The 20,260-nt window shown below is 36.2% G+C and overlaps 3 protein-coding genes and 1 long non-coding RNA gene across 9 annotated transcripts; 2 read left to right on the top strand and 2 right to left on the bottom strand.

Annotated features, from left to right (window-relative positions):
- Nucleotides 1–18: 18 nt before the first annotated feature.
- On the top strand, nucleotides 19–6,626 carry LOC105675588 (centrosome-associated protein Alms1a-like). Its single transcript, XM_012372854.2, has 5 exons — nucleotides 19–3,066; nucleotides 3,223–3,348; nucleotides 3,414–4,944; nucleotides 5,114–5,285; nucleotides 5,384–6,626. The coding sequence occupies exons 1-5, from the start codon at nucleotides 440–442 to the stop codon at nucleotides 5,605–5,607; spliced, it is 4,680 nt and encodes a 1,559-aa protein (XP_012228277.1). The 5' UTR covers nucleotides 19–439; the 3' UTR covers nucleotides 5,608–6,626.
- On the bottom strand, nucleotides 6,373–8,811 carry LOC137000277 (uncharacterized). Its single transcript, XR_010890570.1, has 2 exons — nucleotides 8,673–8,811; nucleotides 6,373–8,579 (listed from the first exon to the last, which is right to left on the bottom strand). It is a non-coding gene; the product is annotated as an uncharacterized lncRNA (long non-coding RNA).
- On the top strand, nucleotides 7,258–11,900 carry knk (protein Skeletor knk). Its single transcript, XM_012372805.2, has 12 exons — nucleotides 7,258–7,399; nucleotides 7,809–8,028; nucleotides 8,126–8,234; nucleotides 8,357–8,595; nucleotides 8,704–8,984; nucleotides 9,066–9,202; nucleotides 9,287–9,422; nucleotides 9,498–9,696; nucleotides 9,777–9,877; nucleotides 9,944–10,198; nucleotides 10,273–10,380; nucleotides 10,501–11,900. Exons 1-12 carry the CDS (start codon nucleotides 7,327–7,329, stop codon nucleotides 10,686–10,688), a joined length of 2,046 nt encoding a protein of 681 aa, XP_012228228.1. The 5' UTR covers nucleotides 7,258–7,326; the 3' UTR covers nucleotides 10,689–11,900.
- m-cup (mann-cup) lies at nucleotides 11,098–19,216 on the bottom strand. Of its 6 annotated transcripts, XM_012372811.2 has the most exons (10): nucleotides 18,979–19,215; nucleotides 17,782–18,279; nucleotides 17,089–17,397; nucleotides 16,618–16,981; nucleotides 16,487–16,547; nucleotides 16,197–16,379; nucleotides 15,836–16,084; nucleotides 15,510–15,635; nucleotides 15,332–15,430; nucleotides 11,098–14,044 (listed from the first exon to the last, which is right to left on the bottom strand). In XM_012372811.2, exons 2-10 carry the CDS (start codon nucleotides 18,224–18,226, stop codon nucleotides 13,955–13,957), a joined length of 1,926 nt encoding a protein of 641 aa, XP_012228234.1. In that variant the 5' UTR covers nucleotides 18,227–18,279; nucleotides 18,979–19,215; the 3' UTR covers nucleotides 11,098–13,954. The 6 variants fall into 6 exon arrangements, with proteins under 6 accessions (XP_012228234.1, XP_067212534.1, XP_012228231.1 ...); XM_067356433.1 differs by lacking the exon at nucleotides 15,332–15,430 and having other exon boundaries at nucleotides 18,979–19,216; XM_012372808.2 differs by having other exon boundaries at nucleotides 11,098–15,430; nucleotides 18,928–19,214.
- Between the last annotated feature and the right edge of the window lie 1,044 nt (nucleotides 19,217–20,260).

The raw sequence follows: 20,260 nt of genomic DNA, 5'->3' as shown, positions 1-20,260 counted from the left end.
AAATTTCACCTAGGGCTGTCAATCTTTAATAGCACTTGGTCGGTGTAGCAGATGTAAACACAAATTTGATTTGAATCGTTGTGTAACGTAAACAGTTGTAATTGTCATTGTGAAACGAAGCGCATGATAAAAACAGATATTATCGTCGTTCATTATAGAAACATACGAAAAAAGTGAGATATAAATCTCTTCGAACTGCTACGCTAACGTAAATGCTTCAAGCGTCAAGTGACGCGCATTTATATCATAACCTATAAGTCGTTGTCATTAATAATACGCAACGCCTGAACGATCGTGAATATTACAGTGAAATAAATATGTCTAGCATTCTTTCGATCGTCGTTCGTTATATATATTGAAAAGATAGGATTTTTACATAACTACTACAAAGCGCGTGTGGAACTTGGTAACCGAAGAGGATGCTTCGTAAACAGCTAGTATGGAATACGATTCGGAATCGAGTTGCGAGGGCCGTTGTTTGAGAGATGTTGAAAACTTGGATGAGCCAGCGCGTCTGACGCAAATACACGAAAAATGCAACCGACACAATCACGTTTCGTGCCACTCTCCGACGACTACGGCAGAACTGCCGTCAAGATTCACGGCGAATCTAGCCAAGAAGAGTCTCTCAGCACAGGTAATGGAGTATTATCACAAGTATTCTCGAGACTCCAGTCTGGATCAGTATTTTTCGCTACCCGTGTCGAGTACCCCACAGGAAGCTGTTAAGTACTATTACAGTGTGTACGAATTAAGCGCTGAAGTGGGTTCATCGAATAGACAAGATTGTATAGGAGAAGAGTATAATTTGAAGTCTTACGTCCCAAGAGAAAGACGCAGGTGGGTAAGACCTCCATTAATCGGACAATCATCTAATGCGGATGCTTCATCCAGGTACGTTCAACCATTGACTGATCTCCAGACATCATCACCTGATCTCAAGCATACGCCGGAAACAATACACGAGGATAAGAATGAGAGTCCGGACAAGTTTCCAGAAATAAACGACAGAAAATTATCCTCTCCAACTTCCAGCGTAGCATCTTACAAGCCACTGGAGTGGGACAGCGGCGCAGATGTCGGTTATTTCAATTCGCTCGCTCATAATAAGCAAAACGACAAAAAGTTAAGTACTATAGAACGTATGGCTTTGGCACGAGGATGCTCCGCCGCTTTGCGATTAGATCCAGAAGGTACCACTGAATCCGGGATGCAGTCTGGGAAAAATACAGTGTCGCAGAGCGGTGGAAAATCATCGGCAGCTCCTAACGCAAATTCCACACCATTGATTGGAAATGCGTCAGGATCAGAGAGCGAAATAGAGATAACGCCTATCGTCAAAAACCATTTGCCAGGCATTATTACGGGAGATGACATAAAGTCCCAGGAAAGATACGTTTCGAACGACGCCGTACAGCCGAAGGCTATAGTAAAACCTACAAAGCACGAAGTGCACAATTTTGATACGCCGACATCGTCGACCACGTTTAAAGTGCCACTGATGAAGTATTCGACGCTGGAAAAAAGGAGTGTGAATAAGCGTAAAGAAATTGTACGCATACCGAGCTCGCCATTGAAGAAAAGCATCTCGATGAATACGTTACCTGCGTCGTCGTCGAAATCCTCCTTGAAGAGAAGTCAGAGCGAGTTGATTTTATACTCTAAGGAGAAGAAAGCTGTAGCGCCCCTAATCTTCAATTCTTCATCTTCCATTGCCACTGTCGTGAATAAGCCTGCCACTTGCGACAAAATAATTCAAACGAGTCTGGAAGTATGCGCCCAGGAATCCGTTGCCGTTCAAGTCTCCGATCTTGAGGAAAACAAATCGTCGTTAACAGAGAAAGACCCTAACGTTCAAACGACGATACATTCTATCTTAAAAAAGTCCAAAGGTACATATAAAGTTAAAAATCCACGAAAATGCGACTCTGTGTGTCCTGCGGGCGACGCCGAAGCCAGTGCGAGCGCGAAGGAGGATCAAAGGCGCCGGAGTAGCTCAGACGTTTCGCAAAACGCATCGACTTCGATAACGCCGCAGCCCGATGAGACGGAAAACGTGTCCGGAAGAGCCAACAGTTTCGAATACTTCCCAGGGCACACTTACGCGAACGTTTCAAACGAAAGGGATGGCCACGTTTCTTCGGACACCGGTAGATCGAATTCGACGTTGCCGAACAGCAGTTCCAGCATAAACGAGAAGCTCTGGGGTGACTCGGACAGCTTGGTGCGAGATTTGGAAAGAAGTGTGAACATCCTGAAGAGTCTTGTCGACGCTAATAAGTGCGACAAGCAAGTCAAGAAGAGACTGATACAACATGTAATTAAACGGCTTGTAACCGCGAAATACACGGACGATAAAATCGAGCATAACTTGGAAGACAACGTGCCTTGGAATCCGGATGACGCCAGGAACAAAGTTTACAGAACCGAGTTGCTTCAGGCTCTAACGAACAAGCATAGCACCACCGAATCATCGGACGAGTGGAATCTGCGGAAGAAGGATATATCTATGCAGAAATCCGTAGGAACCACCAGCGACGTTATAAAGGAAGTCGCTCTGGAGAGCAGTAACAGTGACAAGTTCGATCGACATACGGATAGAACGGAGATGGATGGCAGAAAAGCACGATTAGGATTGAGAACGGACGACTGTCAGCAGAGCAGCAACACTCCGACGGATCCGGACAAAAGCGAGAGCTCCGAGTGTTTTGTGCCTCAACGCACTCATAAGAATGCTAAAGTGAACGACATATTTTGTTTCAAAGAGAACTGCAAATTGCCGCACAGGGAGTCGACCACGACGAACAGTTTACTTCCGGATCATAATAGAATTTTACTGGACGCCGTCGTGAACAACAGAAGGACGCCTGTTGAGTCCAATAACAATACGGATAACAATACCGACTGGAGACTGCCGACCACGTCGTCGGAGAGGCAATTTGAATTAAAGAAGTGCAGCATGTCCGAATCCGGTGATTCGAAGCTCATCAATTATGCCGAAATGGAGAAGAGAAATCAGCTGACCTGGATCACAAATGAAATCAGCCACCTTTCTAATTTGAAAAAGTATGTTTCGCATTATTTTCTAATTAATCTAACTGATTTTAAATTTTTATAAAAAGCTCAACTATCGCGTGTCGAAGCGTAGTGTTTTGCTTCTCATAAAATATAATGTTCATTAGCGCACATATATTTTAATTTTGATTGTATTTTATTTGTTAGATTGCTAGAACAGCCCAGACGATTAGAAAGATCAAAATCGTCGCCGAGAAAAACTAAGCCAGCGAATCTGAAATCGAAGCAAGCGGCGGTATTTAGACGGGAACAGCACGCAGACGGCGTAAACAAGTAAGATAGAAAATTCTTATAATCTGTATGTCATAATTTCACATCGTTCAATCGTGTACTTTCAGGAGTACATCCGATCTGCGAGAGGATTCTATTAACGAACCGTGGTCGTCTCATTGCAACTTGGCGACGTGCGAAACTGCGGATCGACCAATAATTCAGAGGATCATGAAACGTAACAGCTGCACACAAACGGCCAGCAGTGCGGCTAGTGCGTATTCGAAAACCGGAGGGGAGATTGTATCTGCGTCCAGAATGCGGACCTCCGCAGCGAAGCATGTCGCTGTTGGCGTGCAAACGCTATGTCGAGAGATACCGTCCACGCCGTTGACGGCGGAGTCGGATACGTACGATGCGAAAGGCATCAACTCTCAAAAGCCGTTCGCGCATTATCAGAATAGCGCTAAATGCAGAGATCAGTCGTGCCAAACGCACACCGGCCAAATCGTGCAGCACGTGTGCACGCGATGCAATCAGAATTCGTCCGACGCTTCGATCAGATTGCGAAGCTTTCAGGGAGAGGCACCGATTGCTTCGCAACAGACGCAAACGAATTACGCGAGCGACAATAGCGCGACGGAGTCTATTTGCCACCACACGTCGCAAAGTAACAGCAGCCAGCAGAAAAAAGAGGCTAAAAATCAAATCAACGCGTCAAAATCAAAATGCAATTGTACTCGCGGTGTTTGTCCATCCGTTAACGATAAGTGTGGCTCGAGTGCCGCCGAAGCCAAGCGGACCGAATGTCACAAGCGACCAGTATTTACGACATGCCAGTTGTGTTCCAAGCAGAAGCCTGCTGTAGATGTTAGTAATGCCATTCGTAGTTGTGATGTGTGTCAAAAGAATCTCTCCTGCACACATGAAAATTTCTCCGAAGACGGTCAAGAGTATGCTTGTGAGTGTGACAATATTGTTGTCAACGATGCGAACAGAAGAGCTGTTGTTGGCAAGCTGCGACAAAATCGTGCAGAAAATCGGACCAAACGTGCACTCAACTATAATGAACAAAATGATGCAGGGAAAATTTGTGATTGCACGAGTGATTGTGCCGCATGCCGAGATCCGGAAACCACGGCCGAAACATCGTGTAAATGTCGTTCGAATGGCAAAATCGACACTAATGGATTATGCCATTTTGAACGTCGCTCCAAAATAGCGGAGCATCAAGTACAAACACAGACGTATTCCGATAGTTCGCAAGATAGTGACACGATTCAACAACGTAAAGTACAAAATACATTAAAATGCAATTGTGATGAGGCTTGCTCCTGCACTAGTAATCAAGCGAAAGATAGCGTCAAGGGAAAACTGTGCACTAATGTTAATAAGACCGAGAGAAATTGCAAACATTGTCGCGGGTGCGGTGCCATGTATCAAAATAGTAGAAATTGTGGATGCCCGCAGACGTATCCTAAAGCTGTTGCGTATGAATTATCGTTTACAAAAGAAAACGCCTCGAAGAGTAAAACTCCGGATTGTACGCCAAAAGTTTTCAAGCAACCTTCCAACGCAGCAAAATCCGATGCCTGTCCTTGCGATATTATAAAAAAGAATAATTCCAGTAAAGCTGTTCATCAAATAAATACATTGCAGGTAAAAATTTAATGAGATTTGAAATTTTTGTTTGCAACTAAATACGAATATTTATTGTACTTAATAATAAATTAATATTAAACACATTTTAAATAAAGAAATCTGATCCTGAAGAGAATAGATGATACTGCAGTTTTTTTAGATTAATGAATAATTAAATTGATTTCAGGATTATTTATCCAGAAACAATCCCGAATTTGTGGGCAATGCGGAAACACGGAGACAGTATTTATCGGAAATATGCCAACTGCGGGAGTTAAGGAAAGAAAAACGGATACAGTTGTTGGCAATGGCTAGCACGTCTAATATTATTAAATCTACACCAATACGGAAGCCAACAGGTGAGACAATCTAAATTTTGTTACATTTACAAAACTAGCTTGCCAATTGTTATTTATATCTTTTACTAATATACTTACTTTGCCGTGTACATGTATAGTTGTCGTGCAACGGAAAATTAGCGATGAGGAAATGAAGGAGCGATTACGTAAACGTTATCTCCGATTGAACGAAGTGCGATTCAAACGACGACAACAGGAACGACAAGAGGAGACGCGTCGAAATAAGCTTATGGCAAAAATTTTTTGCAAGAGATTGCAACAGAAGGTTCTGAGGGGTCAAGTAGATTTGTCTCAGAGCATTAGCGTTATCTCGAATTTGTAGAATCATTAGCCTACTTGTGTAGAGTGCCTTTTTATTTTCGCAAATATCTACATGACAAAAAAATTATCTCATGGATTTTGTTACTGTATATAATTTCTGAAACAAATATCTCGTATGTTTGATTGTACGATATTTTAATTAACTTGTAAGCTGTGTCATATTTTTACGACACTGCGAATGCTTTCTGTTTCTTGTCATAAATTGTCTCTAATGAAATTTTCTATAGAGCTCTTTTAAAGTATTATGTTCTAAGAATGAGTTAAATCGCGACGTTTGATATATAAACTGAAAAAAATTGCATATTTTAACAAATTCCAAGAGATAATTAATATTATATATATATTTACTTTAATTTTTATGCGTATTACTATATATTTTATGCCTCAGGTAGGCGGCGAGAAAGATTGCATTTCTGAAACATTGCATTTCTTAAAGAATAGAGATACGTATTTTATATATTACTTCTGTTACCTCAGATAGTTGTGTTAAAATTTATATTATAATATTGTGTGTACTCTTCAGTAAAATTGCACATTAGTAATCAAGTTTATACGATCTATTTATGATTATCGAATATTTCTCAGATAGTAAAAAAAAAAAGATTTGATTTTATACTTAATATGTTGAAGTGACACACTTCATTAAGAATTTTCTCGAATTCGTCTTTATGAATGCAAACGACATGACTAAATAGTACAAAAAAGTATAGAATCTTTTTACATGTTTTATACATTAGAGATACGGGAATATATCTTTTAGACGTGATCTGATTTACTCTTTGTCTTTTGTAAGCTATAAATATCGATTTTACACGTAGGACTCGAGCATAATAATTCATTATTTGGTATGCATTTATAAGATCATTTTCACGTAGGGAAACATATCGATTCATACCATCAATCAAAAGTAAATAAGAAGCATAGTTATTACGTAGTACCTGAAAATCTTATAGTATACCGTAATGTTTTTTATTACATATGAAATATAAAATGTGCTAATAAATTCTTAAAATATATGTACTCTCCAAGAGGATATAATTAAGAATTTGTGCTTTATTTCTTTCCTTTTATTATTTCGTCATTTTCACACAGTCCGTAACTTTTTAATATTATTTTATTCACATTTTTGAAGTGTAGAACCAAAACGATTCTTAGAAACCTCAATTCTTCATTCCCGGAAGGAACGAAAAGTATGAAATACCTAATCAATGTTTCATCGGAAGGACATCCGACTCATCGTCCTCGCCATTGCTGGCGAACTGGATTCCAGCGGCGCGACAGTGACCGCTGTCCACGGATTTGTTTTATCTCCGTCGATTGGTTCCCCGCAGCACAGGCGAGCGCACTTTCTCTCCGGAGAATGTAGTGGTGTGTGAGCAAACCTCATCCCGCGAAGGCCGATTTAGCTTTCTAGTCGCGTTTCCGTTCGTTTCCACCGCGAGAAGCAACGGTGCGTCAACAAGCAGCGTGGAAATTCATCGCAATATACGGAATTTATATACAAATCACCGTTATTCGTTTCTGTCGTTATACTATCGCGTACGATTCATCATTCACGAATTTAGTTCGAGTTGCTTGATTATGAGCAGTGGATTCCTACAGTTTTATACAATTCACCGATCATCTGTTCGTTCCGTCAGTTTCTTGCTGTGTGCGATTTTGTGATCTTTAGATAAACGTTAGCGATACGTTTTCGAGCACCCGTAAGGAAGATGAAGCGATGGCAGATGTCATGAGAACGAAGGAAACGAGTGCTCTCGTGACGTTTTTAGGATGTTTGCTCTTTTCTTACGGTAATTATTTCTCTCAGTGATATATCTGTGTTTATCATGCAAAAATTCATTCAAAGAAAAAAAAATAGACAGAATCTCAGAGAAGTCTTCGAAATTAATCGCTGGAATATCAAAGACATTGCATTACCCAGCATTAAAGTCTTCAATGAATGCGCAACTCCATGCGAACAACGAACAGAAATCCAGAGCTTAAAATTTGAATATTCGGAAAGAGTTTATCAGACAATCGTATTCTAAAATAAACTAGATTATACTGCAGTGCATATTTGATCAAAATAAATATAAATAAAGTGATTAGAATAGATAATTACAATTAATATATATTCTATATCAATGCTTTATTGAGAATATATTATATACTACAATTATAATTTATATATTATGGAATAATAATTCCGTATCGCAACAGTTTATGCGCAAGAAGATAATGGAGAATACAAAGGAAAATACCTGGGGAAGTTAAATCCGTATCATCATCAAGTCTCTGGCGATGTTTGGGCAGTTGATCAATATACCCTGCTGCTGACGTCCTTTAATTATGACGGTAATGGCGCTGATACGTTTTTCTGGGCAGGTGCATCGAACAGACCAGGTCCGCAAGGATTCATCGTCCCTGATGAGTGGGGCAAGTAAGCTATATTTCATTTTATTAATTATTAATATTTTTTTTCAATCTTAAATTCAGAAATAAATTACGGAGCTTTAACACCATTGCTCCTTTTTCAGGACAAATATATTGGACCGGTACTTCAACAAGGATTTCACATTGACTCTGCCAGATAACAAGAAAATTACAGATATCAAGTGGTTCGCGATATACGACCTATCGAGTCAGGTATCATAATTAACATTAAATATTTATTCTATATCTAATGTCTGTCACATCATATATTATTTCTATTGATATTTTTTATCAATGCATTGTTAAACGCGTGTTAAAATCTTTTCCAATTTTAGAATACCTTCGGTGATGTGTACATTCCGGAAGAATTTGAGCCACCCGCGCCTCAGAAGATATCCCAGCTGTCGAAAAGATCTCATAATATTTCGTCAGAGCCTGTAGTGATTCTGGACTCAAAAACTATCAGCATACCGCAATTCATCTACGATGGGCAAGGCGCGGACACGTATTTTTGGGTCGGTCTTGGTCCACAACCATCTAGCAAAGGCCAGAAAGTACCTGACGAATACGGATAGTAAGAGAAATAACGAGAAATTATAATTGCACGGAAAACACGCGCAATTCCTAGCTAATATATTTATTTAAAGTTACGTTTTCAAATATATATGCGTTTTCTTCTTAGCTTGAATTCTCTCAGAGCGTATAACAATGAAGACGTGATATTGGAGCTGCCGGGTGACATGACTATCTTCAATATAGATTGGTTGAGTGTTTACGATGTGAAAACTAAATCGAACTACGGCTCTGTCATTATACCCGACGGACTCAACGTACCACCGTCGTTAATGAAAGTTATCAAGCAAAGCGACTCTCTTCCGAATTGCGTCCAGTTGCACAAGAGATTTCAAGTCGCCTGGGAAATCTTTGGCCCACAAATTACTATCCAACTGGCAGGTCAAGTCGGTACGTATAGCCATTCGGATTATTCTTACGAAATATATGTTGAAATATCAAGAAGTTTGGCTAATTTCCGGCTGTTTCCAGCTGAGGATGAATACATGGCGTTCGGTTTGTCTGGCTCGGAGGATTCCAGCCGAATGGAAGGTGCGGACGTAGCCGTCGCGTACATGGACGAGACCCGTGGATATGCTACGGACTATAATATCACAGCAAAGGCGCCAGTGTGTATTTTTACTTGAATAACTTAATTCCCTGAGAAGAGAAAAAAAGACATATTAACGACTTTTAATTATTAACGGCAACAGTGTGGGAAAGTTCTCGGTCAGTACAAAGGCGTTTGCAGAGACGAGCTCCTCGGCGGTTTGGATAGCAATCAACTCTATACTGCAGTGAGAGAAAATGGCATCAACATCATCACATACAGACGTACACTTATTTCGTGTGAGTCATGTGATTGCGTGCATAAATCTAGCCATTCTATACAAACGCTCATTGTACATTTTCATTTTTATTCAGCCGATCCCGGAGACAAGGAATTTCTTACGGACAGACCTGTGTACGTGGTTTGGGCTCTAGGCAGACTCGATAAAATTAATAACGAACCAAGCTTTCACGATTTGTATCAGAGGAGCGATGTGGCGCTCGAGTTGAATCGCAAAGAACCGGAGAATACTTGCATCGACTTCACAGAGAGTAACGATAAATTCGCAGAAAGGTAAGATGAAACAATTTAACAAAGTTAAGAGTCATCTTAATTTTGTTTCATGCAACTAATAATCTTGCTCTTTTTTTCAGGGAACCTTGGCAGAAAACCGAAATCTTCGACAAAAGCGTGAGAACTTTCAAAGCAACTATCGGACCTTCCGGTGGAAAAAGAGGATATCAAGGAATCACAGGTATAAAAAATTTAAATAGCAATCATATTTACCTTTTACGACATGCCTCATGAAATTTATTCGCAGGGAAACCGTCGGTGGGTCTTGCGTGGTACATCGAAGGTGCGCTGATACCAGAGCTTTATCTGCGCCGAGGTTTAACGTACAGTTTTCGCGTTCACGGCGGAAACAATCCGCACAGCGCAAACCTCTACCATCCATTGATTATAACCGATGAGCCTCACGGAGGATACGATACACTCAGCGATCTTGCGCAAAGTAAAGTTAGAGTGTTGGCTGGCGTTGAGTTGACTAGAAGAGGTCGACCACGACCGACCGCAGGTTGGTAGACACATGTGAAACTTTGGACATACATATTCTCCCGCTATTTTTTGATCCGAGTTGTTGCTTTTCAGTCGGCCCGCTTTGTTTAAGCAAGCATAATGGTCGGGACAGAAGACTGGACGATAATTTTCCGTCATTTAAGAAATTTAACAGGACTCTCATACAGGTCTGCGAGCAAGGTAAAAGCTGTTTCTCGTTTTCTCGTTTTAAATTTAAACTAATTGTTTCCGACACTCACCGTTTGAACACGATAATTAGAAAAGCAATTCTTTCATATTCTTTTTTTTCTTCATCTGTAGGAGATGGTGGAACCTTGATAGTGAATCCAAACTCGTCGTGGCCTGACCTTGTTTACTATCAATCGTTTACGCACCCGAACATGGGATGGAAGATTCACGTAGTTGATTCTTATACGAAAAACGCTGCAATCACGTATAAATTATCGTTATTAATTCCAATTGTGACTGTGCTTTTTTATCTATTATAAAGTTAGATATAAAATATGATAACGTATTTATGGTACCAAATATCTTTCAACTTACGTAAAAATGCGTTGAGTGGCTCGCAAATTGAGCAACTTTAGACGCTTACGTGCTCATTTTTAACATATTGTCGATCCCTGCTCTGGATTAGTATGTATATCTCGATGGCATGTATACAAAGCAGACTATTTTGGTGAGAGAATTAAGAATCTAGTATGATAGTTCCTACAAGTTGCATTCGTTACATATTTACATAATTTAATAACGAGTTACAATAGCAGGAGCAATTTTACAGTATGGTCTCTGTTTTGATTTCTACGAAAAATAAAACAATCACGGAACCAGGAAAATTGTATCATTTTAAAAGAAAACTCGAACATATGGGAGCGTAAAAGGATATTAAACGTCAATTAATTATCTTTTTATGCAATATTCTTTTATTTTGTATACCGTTTGATAGGATATATATGTGAGCATATAAAAGACAACATACATTAGATATGTGCTATGTCGGACATCGTGTTTGTTATTGAACAGTGAGAAGATTGATATAAGTATATGTCTAATATTTATATACTTAAAGAGTGTGTGCTAATTATAATGATTTAAATGTTAGAAAGTATCAAACTTTACACATGGACCATATTGGAATCGTATGAGAACATATCGTTTTCTTCAATTGTCATGTATGTATAGCGGCATTTGTCGCAATTTTATCAACTGAGAGATTCTTGTGTGCATTATTTACACTACCGCTCATTAATTTCAATACACCACCCAAATCTCTTGAGGGTACACTGCACACCACCAAGAGAAACCTTCTCCAGGCGAGCAATTTCACGCAAACTATGTCCTGCATTTCTCAAAGCGACTATGGCAGATCGCTTTTCGATTGATAACTCCTTCTTGGAAGCCATTTACGAGACCACTTTACACATTTTCACAAGTTTTCACAGTATCACAGTACAAGGCGAACACCGGAGCCCTTTCACTGCGTATGTGTTGATAAATGGGTTTCAAAACAGCATTGGGCGTGTATCTGATCACTACGAGAACCTCGTAACTTTGCGCACGTATTTTGTTTATTTCCAGGAATCTGACATTATCCGGCTGTTAATTTCGTTTCTTCGAAAACTAGTTTTCAAAAATTTTTATATAAATAATGTTTAAATACGATGCATGTGAGTGCTGAGTGTTTTTAACAGCAGGTGGACTCATTTCTGTACAAAATATACGTATCACGTTCATTCTTTACAGAGAAATCAACAAAGCTGGGGTGTATTGAAATTAATGAGCGGTAGTGTATATATATGTATGTACAATAAATCGTAATGTTTTATCACTTTTATAAATATAAACACTTGTGAAAATCTTACACATGAATCTTACACATACATTTAATAATATAGTAAGAATTTATAAATTCTTATACAAGAGTGGTGAAGAGATATCGCTGTTTGCTTTGTTAATATTATGTGGTATATATAATTTTTCTCTTTTTATATTTTTATACTTTTAAAATGCTGAAATACAAAGAAGACAAATCAACTTTTGTTGTAATCTAAACACACACACGCGCGCGCACACACAATTCCATATTAATGTCTCTCTCTGTATCACTTTATTAGTGCAGTTTTATAGCTATAATAATTTTAACATTGCATTTCTCATGACCAACATTGTGTGATTTGACTTCCATTAATATTTTCAGCGCTTCAAAGTACATATATATAATAAATAAAGTATACATATATATAATCATTATAACTTTCACATAAAATATCAAGTAAATTTAAATAAAGTGTACTTAAAAATAAATATGAGATAAAGTCAGAAGAAAAAAATTATGTAATAATTAAAATTTGGATGTTGACAAGTAACTCTCTATGGCATCTACGATCATTTGACCAATTTCCTTCTTAATTCAATTGCAGATATCTTGGTTTGTTTCACGCTTCAAAGCTGTAAAGACTAAAAAATTTCTACTGCGGCAAGATATATGAGGAAGCTAAGACAGAGCAAGATAATTAGCCAAAAATGAAAAATTTAAGTGCATTAGATTGCTGCAGAATATGGTGCTGCATTCGCACACTGATATTCAAATGGCAGTGCTACTTATCAACATCCAATAGTATTAATAGGCACTCTATTACAATTCCTATATATCAATAGCTAGAAAAATAGAATCCACTGATCAATGGAATATTATTCATTTTCATAAATGAATATTATGCGACTCGTTTCCATTAAAGAAAATGTATTTCTAAAAAGCACCGTACACAATAATAACACGTTTTGACATTTTTTAAATATTTTGAGAAATGATTAGCTTAATTAATAAATTAATATATATTTAGATAACGTCCCAGTCAGCAAAGTCTGTTCGAACAGATATTGCCAAACGTCTGCTACAAATTTTTGTCAGCAGAAAGACTGCAGATTGTATACAAAACCTGTTACATCAGATGATAGCAGAATGTCAGCAGAAATGTTACAAAACCTGCTGACATAATTTGACAGCAGATCAGTAGCAGAAATCGAGTAGGATTTGCTCGGAATTATTACAGCAGATTGGCGGCAGAAACCGAGCAGGACCTGCGCAACGCAGTTTGATATCAGATTGACGGCAGAAATCGAGCAGGATCTGTGTAATGCAGTTTGATGTCAGATTGGCGGCAGAAATCGAGTAAAATCTGCGCAGTGCAATTTGATGTTGTTTGCCGCTATGCGGTGTGTTTCTTCATATATAAACTCGTACTCAAAATTCATCTACAGTGCATATAAAGTGTGGCCAGTGGCTTAATGAAGCTTATCAGTTTAATACAATAATCTGATACAATCCCCATAAAAATATTAAACTGATTTCAGAATATTAAACTGATTTTTGAAATTGAAAATGCGCTGCGAGTTGACCCGATATTGCAGTGATTTCGAGACTTTGCCTAATAAATTTATTAAAACATAAGTATTTTTTTGTCCCAATAAAGCAAATATATATTATATACTTTGCATATGTCATTTACTACTTTTAATAAGCGAAACGAGAAATGTAAAATTGTAATGAAGCATTTAAATGCCGCTATTCCATTTAAATTGTGACGGCAGGTTCTGCTCGATTTCTGCCGACAATCTGACACCAAATTACACTGCGCAGATCCTGCTCGTTTTCTGCCGCCAATCTGCTGTCAACCTATCGACAGATCTGCCGACAGAACACGAGCTTAATGCGGACACAGATGGCACGGAATTTGCTACCAAGTTCTAAGTGAATCTACTCGCAAACTGCCAGCAGGCTGCTAACATTTTGTTGACTGGGGTTCTTCTCTTTTCTAATATTTGTAATATCTTTTTTTAAAGGATCCTGCAAAAAGAAAATACCAGAAAAATCTTTAATATTTACGTGAAAAAACATAATTGCGCTAACGTTCGCTGTTCTTCTTTCATTTTGTAGGCAGCGCAGTATGCGTAAAACAATTTTGAATATGAATATTTTACTTTTAAAAGGGCCCGATAAATTGCAAAAATTAGAGGTAAATCATTAAATTATATAACATACTGAAATAAATCTTCTTACTTCATAAATATAAATGCGCGCATTTTTTATAAAAGACGAATTTTTGAACATTTCAATATTAAAAAACCAATCACATTGTGACATATAAAAACATTATTGTCAAGTTTCTCTATCTTTTTTCCCCTCTTAGATATAAACAGCGTATTAATTAGAGGCAAATATGCTTATTAATAACTATTAATATAAAACAGATTTGAAAGATGTGATTTTCGATTTGCGCTAAAGTCACTTCTCTCTACCTTTTGTCTTTGATTCGGTAAATATTTTATATATGAATATTTGTGCCAATAAAAAATTATTAGATAAGAAAAAGCATGAAGGAAAAAAAAATAGAATAGTATCTTAAAGTTTTTTGTACTATTTTTAAATCATAATTTTTTAAATGTAACATGATTTTTTCATCATTTTTAAATTCTCAGGCCCTTTTAAGTATCCACATTATTTTGCAATACTTTAATTGTCTAAGACAGCAAAAATTTTTTAATAGATATTTATCAATCAAATTACGTAAAACATTGTGCAGAAGTATGAAAAATGATGTTATATATATTGCAAAGTATCTAATTGAAAAAATTAGTTATATAGAAACATTCTCTTTTTATTCAGTCTTTTTTTATATTTTGATACTTTAAGCATGCGTGCCGTTGCGTATATAATTTAGATCGTACGTAATAAGAGTTAATACTCTGAAAATAGTACTTTCTTTATAATTGAAATTTCGACATCAGTATTCACTACACATTTTCACTACGTGTTTTTTATTTATTATAATTTGCTCTTAAAATTAGTATTAACTAACTATGAATATATACATCATTTGTTATTAAACATAAATTTTTTAATATTGTCATATATTTTGGAATTATGACAAAATACTTATGAAGTCGTTCTGAATACGGACCCAATAATTATTTGAAAATATATTTTTGTTTTACTATTATTATTATATCATCATTCTCTATGTAGTTCCAAGAAATAACGTAATGTAATAGGCAACTCTGCACTACTGATTCCATATTTACAAACGGCTTGCGCGGCCTGACACTGAAGGGTAGTATATTTAAGAATATTTACGTTACTTAATGGATTAGAAGATATCAGTCGCGCTGGTGTATCTCCTGCCCTATTTGGCGTATCTAAGTGTGCGCCATGATCCAATAATAATTTTATCAGCTGTTTAAAAAAAACATTCTTCGTGTAAGCCTATTGTAATTTATAAAATTTTAGAAAATATATTTTAAAAAGTACTTACAGGGTTGTCGAAGTTATATGTGTTACTTGCTATATGTAATGGCGTTGACCGCAATATGTTCCTGGCATCGACATACGCTCCGCAGTCCAACAGCAATTTAACAACTTCCAGACGTGGAAAAATTGTCTGAAAAGACAAATATGTCAAAAATGAAAATAGATAACAGAATCTTTAATTTCAAGTTTACTCAATTCTAAAACTTCAAATTTTTATCAAATAGAGTGTAGAATCTCTTTTAGGCCTCACAAAGAAAAATTTATATTAAAAATAAAATTACTTATTTATTATGCAATATAAATAACATACAAGCCAAAATTTATACTCACGTGTATATCATCGGCAGAGGTAAAATAACTAGAATTAATTGTATTTAAACTAGAAACACAAAGATGAAGAAGCGTGTCTTCTGTATAAACAGATCTTGGATTTTTTTTCACTAACCCACAGACTAGTTCGTGCATTAAAGCTTTCTCTTTGTCAGAACTCACTGTTTCTACTAGTAAGTAAATAAGATGCGTCACGCATTTCAGGATACGTTCATAACTGTCTCTTTGTCTCTTATGCACTGGGCGTTTCTGTAATATTCACATTCATGTAATCAATTCGTATGCATATCAATGCATTATATAATTAAATGTCTCACAAATAAATTATATATCTAGTAAAGAAAGTATCATTTACACACACCTCCAGCAATTCTCTCGCGTCCATCAGTTGGCTGGAGAGTAATTTGAATACTGCTACTACATCGCAAAATTTCGGTTCCCGATTTACATGATTATGATCCATCACTTCCAACGTTTTTTCATTTAGATCTACCATAAGTCTTACTAGAGCTTGTGCGGTAAAACAAGTATCTGCATACAAGATCTGTAGAAAAACAGATAGAATTAATTTGTTGAATATAAGTGGTAAAATACAAATTTTTCTTCTATCTCGTTACTTTTATTTTTAAGATGTCAATATGTCTTACATACCGAATCCTTTTCAACTCTAATTTCTAATGCTCGATGCCATAAATCTATACAATTTTGATATCTGAAAGAAGAATATATGTGAAATATTTGTAATAAAATATATCTTGGAAAAACTGTCAACGAATGTTTACCTTAACGCGTCCGCATATGACGCGCCTCTAAACATGAGCCGAAAAAGAGTATCCTTGTGATGTGGACCTAATACTCTTTCACATATTAACAAACTCTGTATTCTTATCGCATCTAAATCGAACGAAATGGAGCTTAACTCGTCCAAAGTGGAAAACTCTGTGGTATTTTTGTATGTCTCGCGTTTTGGTAACACAGGTCTCTTTGGCAAAGGCACTCCGTCATGTGAGTTGGCCATTCTAAGGATCATCCCTGCTTTCCAATATTGTAACGCCATGTTCGTAGCATTGTGATCGTCAAAAAATGTAGATCCCATCAACTCGTTTGCGTCCGCCAGTCTTTCCGGAGAATACGATACGTTTTTCACTACATCATAAGATACATTGTGATTTTAGTCAGACAGTAGAAGAGCACTTGTGCTTTTTATCATAAAAAAAAGGGAAGATGGATAATTATATATATTGAATTCTTACCTAAGTACTCGAATATCTCAATAGCTCCTTTAAGGCAAGCAGTCTGGAGGGCATCATCGTTATATCGTGATCTAAGATGAGGATCTGCATTGTATTCTAAGAGCAGTTTGGTAGTGTGAAGTCTGTGCTCCTGAATGGCATAATGCAAAGCAGTTTTGTTCTGAATATCGGTAGCGTTCACATCCGCGCCGTGTTCCAAAAGAAAAGTACACAATTCCACACTTTGTACAGAATTTATCAAACACGTCCCACCATTATAATTTGCTTTTAATATATCGGCACCATTTTCCACCAAATAAGAAACAATATCTGAATTAAAATTCAATATATTCAGAAAATCATTCTGTAACCACATGTTTGCTAGATTCATTAAACTTGATCAATTCATTTCTTAGAAATGTTTAATGAACATATCAAACTTTGTTAAGACTATTAAGCATTATAAAAGAATACATGGTGGCGTAAGTAAATCTTGGCACACATAAATCTGACCTAGACCTACATGTGATTATATTTTTATACTGATTTGATTTCATGACTCAAAAATTAGAATTTTGTAACATACTTGATTAATTTGCATGTAAGCATTGATCAATTAGATAAAAACATTCTAATTACTTTCTTTTATTAATTACATCACCACTCTTTTGTCTTCTTCAATTGCATGTTAATAAATAATATATAATATATTACCCATATGTGTCATGAAGCATGCAGATCTAACAGGAGTAGATCCAGAATCAGAAACTGCATTGACGTCAGCTCCATGAGATATAAGGCATTTAATAACTTCTAAATTTCCAGATACTGCTGCACACCACAATGGAGTAGCACAGTGAACTGACCTATCGTCCGGTACTTCATATTTTCCTCTTTGTTCAATATCTGCGTCACACTTTGTTATGAGGTATTCTACAATCTCCACATGGCCTCTCTTGCAAGCAATGAACAAAGGAGCACAGCCATCTTTCATACGAGACACAATCTCTTTTCGTTCTTTTCTCTTGAATCTTTCTAAACGATTTCTCAGACCATAAGTTAATTGCGCGCCTGGTGCCACGTATTTGCACACATGTATAAGTTCATGAAATAATGAATCCATGGAAAAGTTCCAGTGATGACTATAACTAATCCACATTGCCCGCTTCCATAAGCGATTCAAATATGTCTCTTTCTTTCTAGTTCATGAACCTGAAAAGAATTCCTTTTAAACTTGCACTTTCTTTTTCTAGAATCTGTTTTAGAGATTGCATTTTATTCATACGCATATACCAATATTCACAAATTGTGTATATATCACATGTTTTAATACACTTTCTGACTGACTTCTACTTTTGCTCTCTCACCCAAAAAAAATTTCATTTCTGTTATGACAGCAAAATATTAAAAACGTCAATTAAATAAATATCAAAATGGTTATAAGAAACTTACACAAGTGCAACATTTATCAAAATTAACTATTGTAATAATAAAATTGAATATTACAACTCAGTAAAATACTTGTTTTAACTCTCAACAAGACAGTTCTCCTTTTATATTCAAAACATAACACACAAGACGAGTAAACAATAAAATTGACTGCTGAGATTTTTCTCCGAACACATGCACCCACAAGATTTTTATTATAAAAATTCAAGAGTAAGAATTGTATCGCACATATATGTGCATATACATACTCATAAATGTTTGATACCGCCCACATTCGTACTAAACTTGTGATACATATGTGTATACAATCGGTGTATATTGGCGTGTGCGCATAAAACGAATGAAATACAACCTCCAAACCTGTGCCACAAAGAAAATGCATAATTGTTCCACGTAAACAGTCGTACGGACCTTCGATATGAACGAATCACTCGCGAGAACCGAATCTAAACTAAAACTTACTCGTGATGAATGGCTATCCGCGAACAAACAAAAATGATACAAATGCATTGCATGAAGTAACTTTAGCTAAATAACAGACGGCAATCAATAAACCACGTGATTAGGAATTCGTGCGTATGCGCAGCACAGTTCCTGGATCTGGTTTTCGTAGAGCTGCACCTCTTGCACATTTCCTCGCTTTTCTCTTTCCCTCTTAAACTCCGGATTTTACATCTATTTTATTTTGAGTGCAAGAAGTATAACAGAGTGTAGCTGAAAAAGATTTCGCACATGCGCTTGATTCAATTTTAAACAAAGAAAATAAAGCATATATTAATATATACATTAATTATAAATAATTATATATACATATATTTAATATACTATTACATAAATTTCTCTCTCTACTTTTCATCAGCACTTCTTGTTCTAATTTTTTAATTACTATTATGTATTTGTGCAAAGAAAAAAGCAAATTTTTGGATATAAATATAAAAAGATATAAATATATATTGACACATACATATAACAGCAATTAAAAATTAGAAGAACAAAAATGCTGAAGAAAAAAAAGAGAAAGGAGAAATATAATCTATGCGTTTCTCTATAAGCTGGCTAAAAAATGTTTTATGTTACGATGTAACAATACATACTCAAACAAAAAACACACACACACACAACCCGTTATCAAAAATAAGCGTGACATACTTATACACGTAAAGTGTGTTGACTTTCGATAAGAATGCAGGTAACTTTCTCTGAAGGTGAAATCTGACAGAAATGCGCGAGAAAGTGCATAATACTACAAATAATTTAAATACGTGCAAGGAATGCATCAGATGCTTAAATACTTTCTCTCTTACCTTACCTTACAACTATTAAATCTGATATAAGACCTTATTATATGGTCCTTATTATAAAAATATGTACAAAAAATTAATATATAAATTTGATGTAAACTTAAAGGCAAATATTTTGACTCTAACGAGCATTTCCAGGTCTAAAACAAAATTGACATATTTGTTTTATATATATACATATTATATAGTGTTGATTTTAAAATAAAAATATAAAAATAATAAATATTCTTGCTCTAACATCAGTGAACTGATTCATACTTGCACTCAAATTCAACTTTAATATTTAAACATGGTTACTTTTATTTGTGCAAAAATGGTTGAAAAATATATGCTTTCACGTTGATTACAGGTGGGCAAATTTATTTATTTGACCAGTATGAAAGTACGAAAGTTATTGAAAGTAAACAGGAAGAAGGAACAGGACCAGTAAAAAGTAACCCACG

Source organism: Linepithema humile, chromosome 5 (genome assembly GCF_040581485.1).
Source record: "Linepithema humile isolate Giens D197 chromosome 5, Lhum_UNIL_v1.0, whole genome shotgun sequence".
Classification (NCBI taxonomy): Eukaryota; Metazoa; Arthropoda; class Insecta; order Hymenoptera; family Formicidae; genus Linepithema; species Linepithema humile.
The sequence above is the reverse complement of the archived record's forward strand: the minus strand, read 5'-3'. Positions and strand labels throughout refer to the sequence as shown.

Coding starts and splice junctions, on each gene's coding strand:
- LOC105675588 (XM_012372854.2), top strand. CDS start 440: ATGGAATACGATTCGGAATCGAGTTGCGAGGGCCGTTGTTTGAGAGAT. Junction 3,349..3,413: donor CACGCAGACGGCGTAAACAA/GTAAGATAGAAA, acceptor GTGTACTTTCAG/GAGTACATCCGATCTGCGAG. Junction 5,286..5,383: donor ACCAATACGGAAGCCAACAG/GTGAGACAATCT, acceptor GTACATGTATAG/TTGTCGTGCAACGGAAAATT.
- m-cup (XM_012372808.2), bottom strand. CDS start 18,226: ATGTGGATTAGTTATAGTCATCACTGGAACTTTTCCATGGATTCATTA. Junction 17,398..17,781: donor ATGCTTCATGACACATATGG/GTAATATATTAT, acceptor ATTTTAATTCAG/ATATTGTTTCTTATTTGGTG. Junction 16,085..16,196: donor ACGCGAGAGAATTGCTGGAG/GTGTGTGTAAAT, acceptor TGAATATTACAG/AAACGCCCAGTGCATAAGAG.
- knk (XM_012372805.2), top strand. CDS start 7,327: ATGGCAGATGTCATGAGAACGAAGGAAACGAGTGCTCTCGTGACGTTT. Junction 8,029..8,125: donor GTCCCTGATGAGTGGGGCAA/GTAAGCTATATT, acceptor CTCCTTTTTCAG/GACAAATATATTGGACCGGT. Junction 10,199..10,272: donor TCGACCACGACCGACCGCAG/GTTGGTAGACAC, acceptor GTTGCTTTTCAG/TCGGCCCGCTTTGTTTAAGC.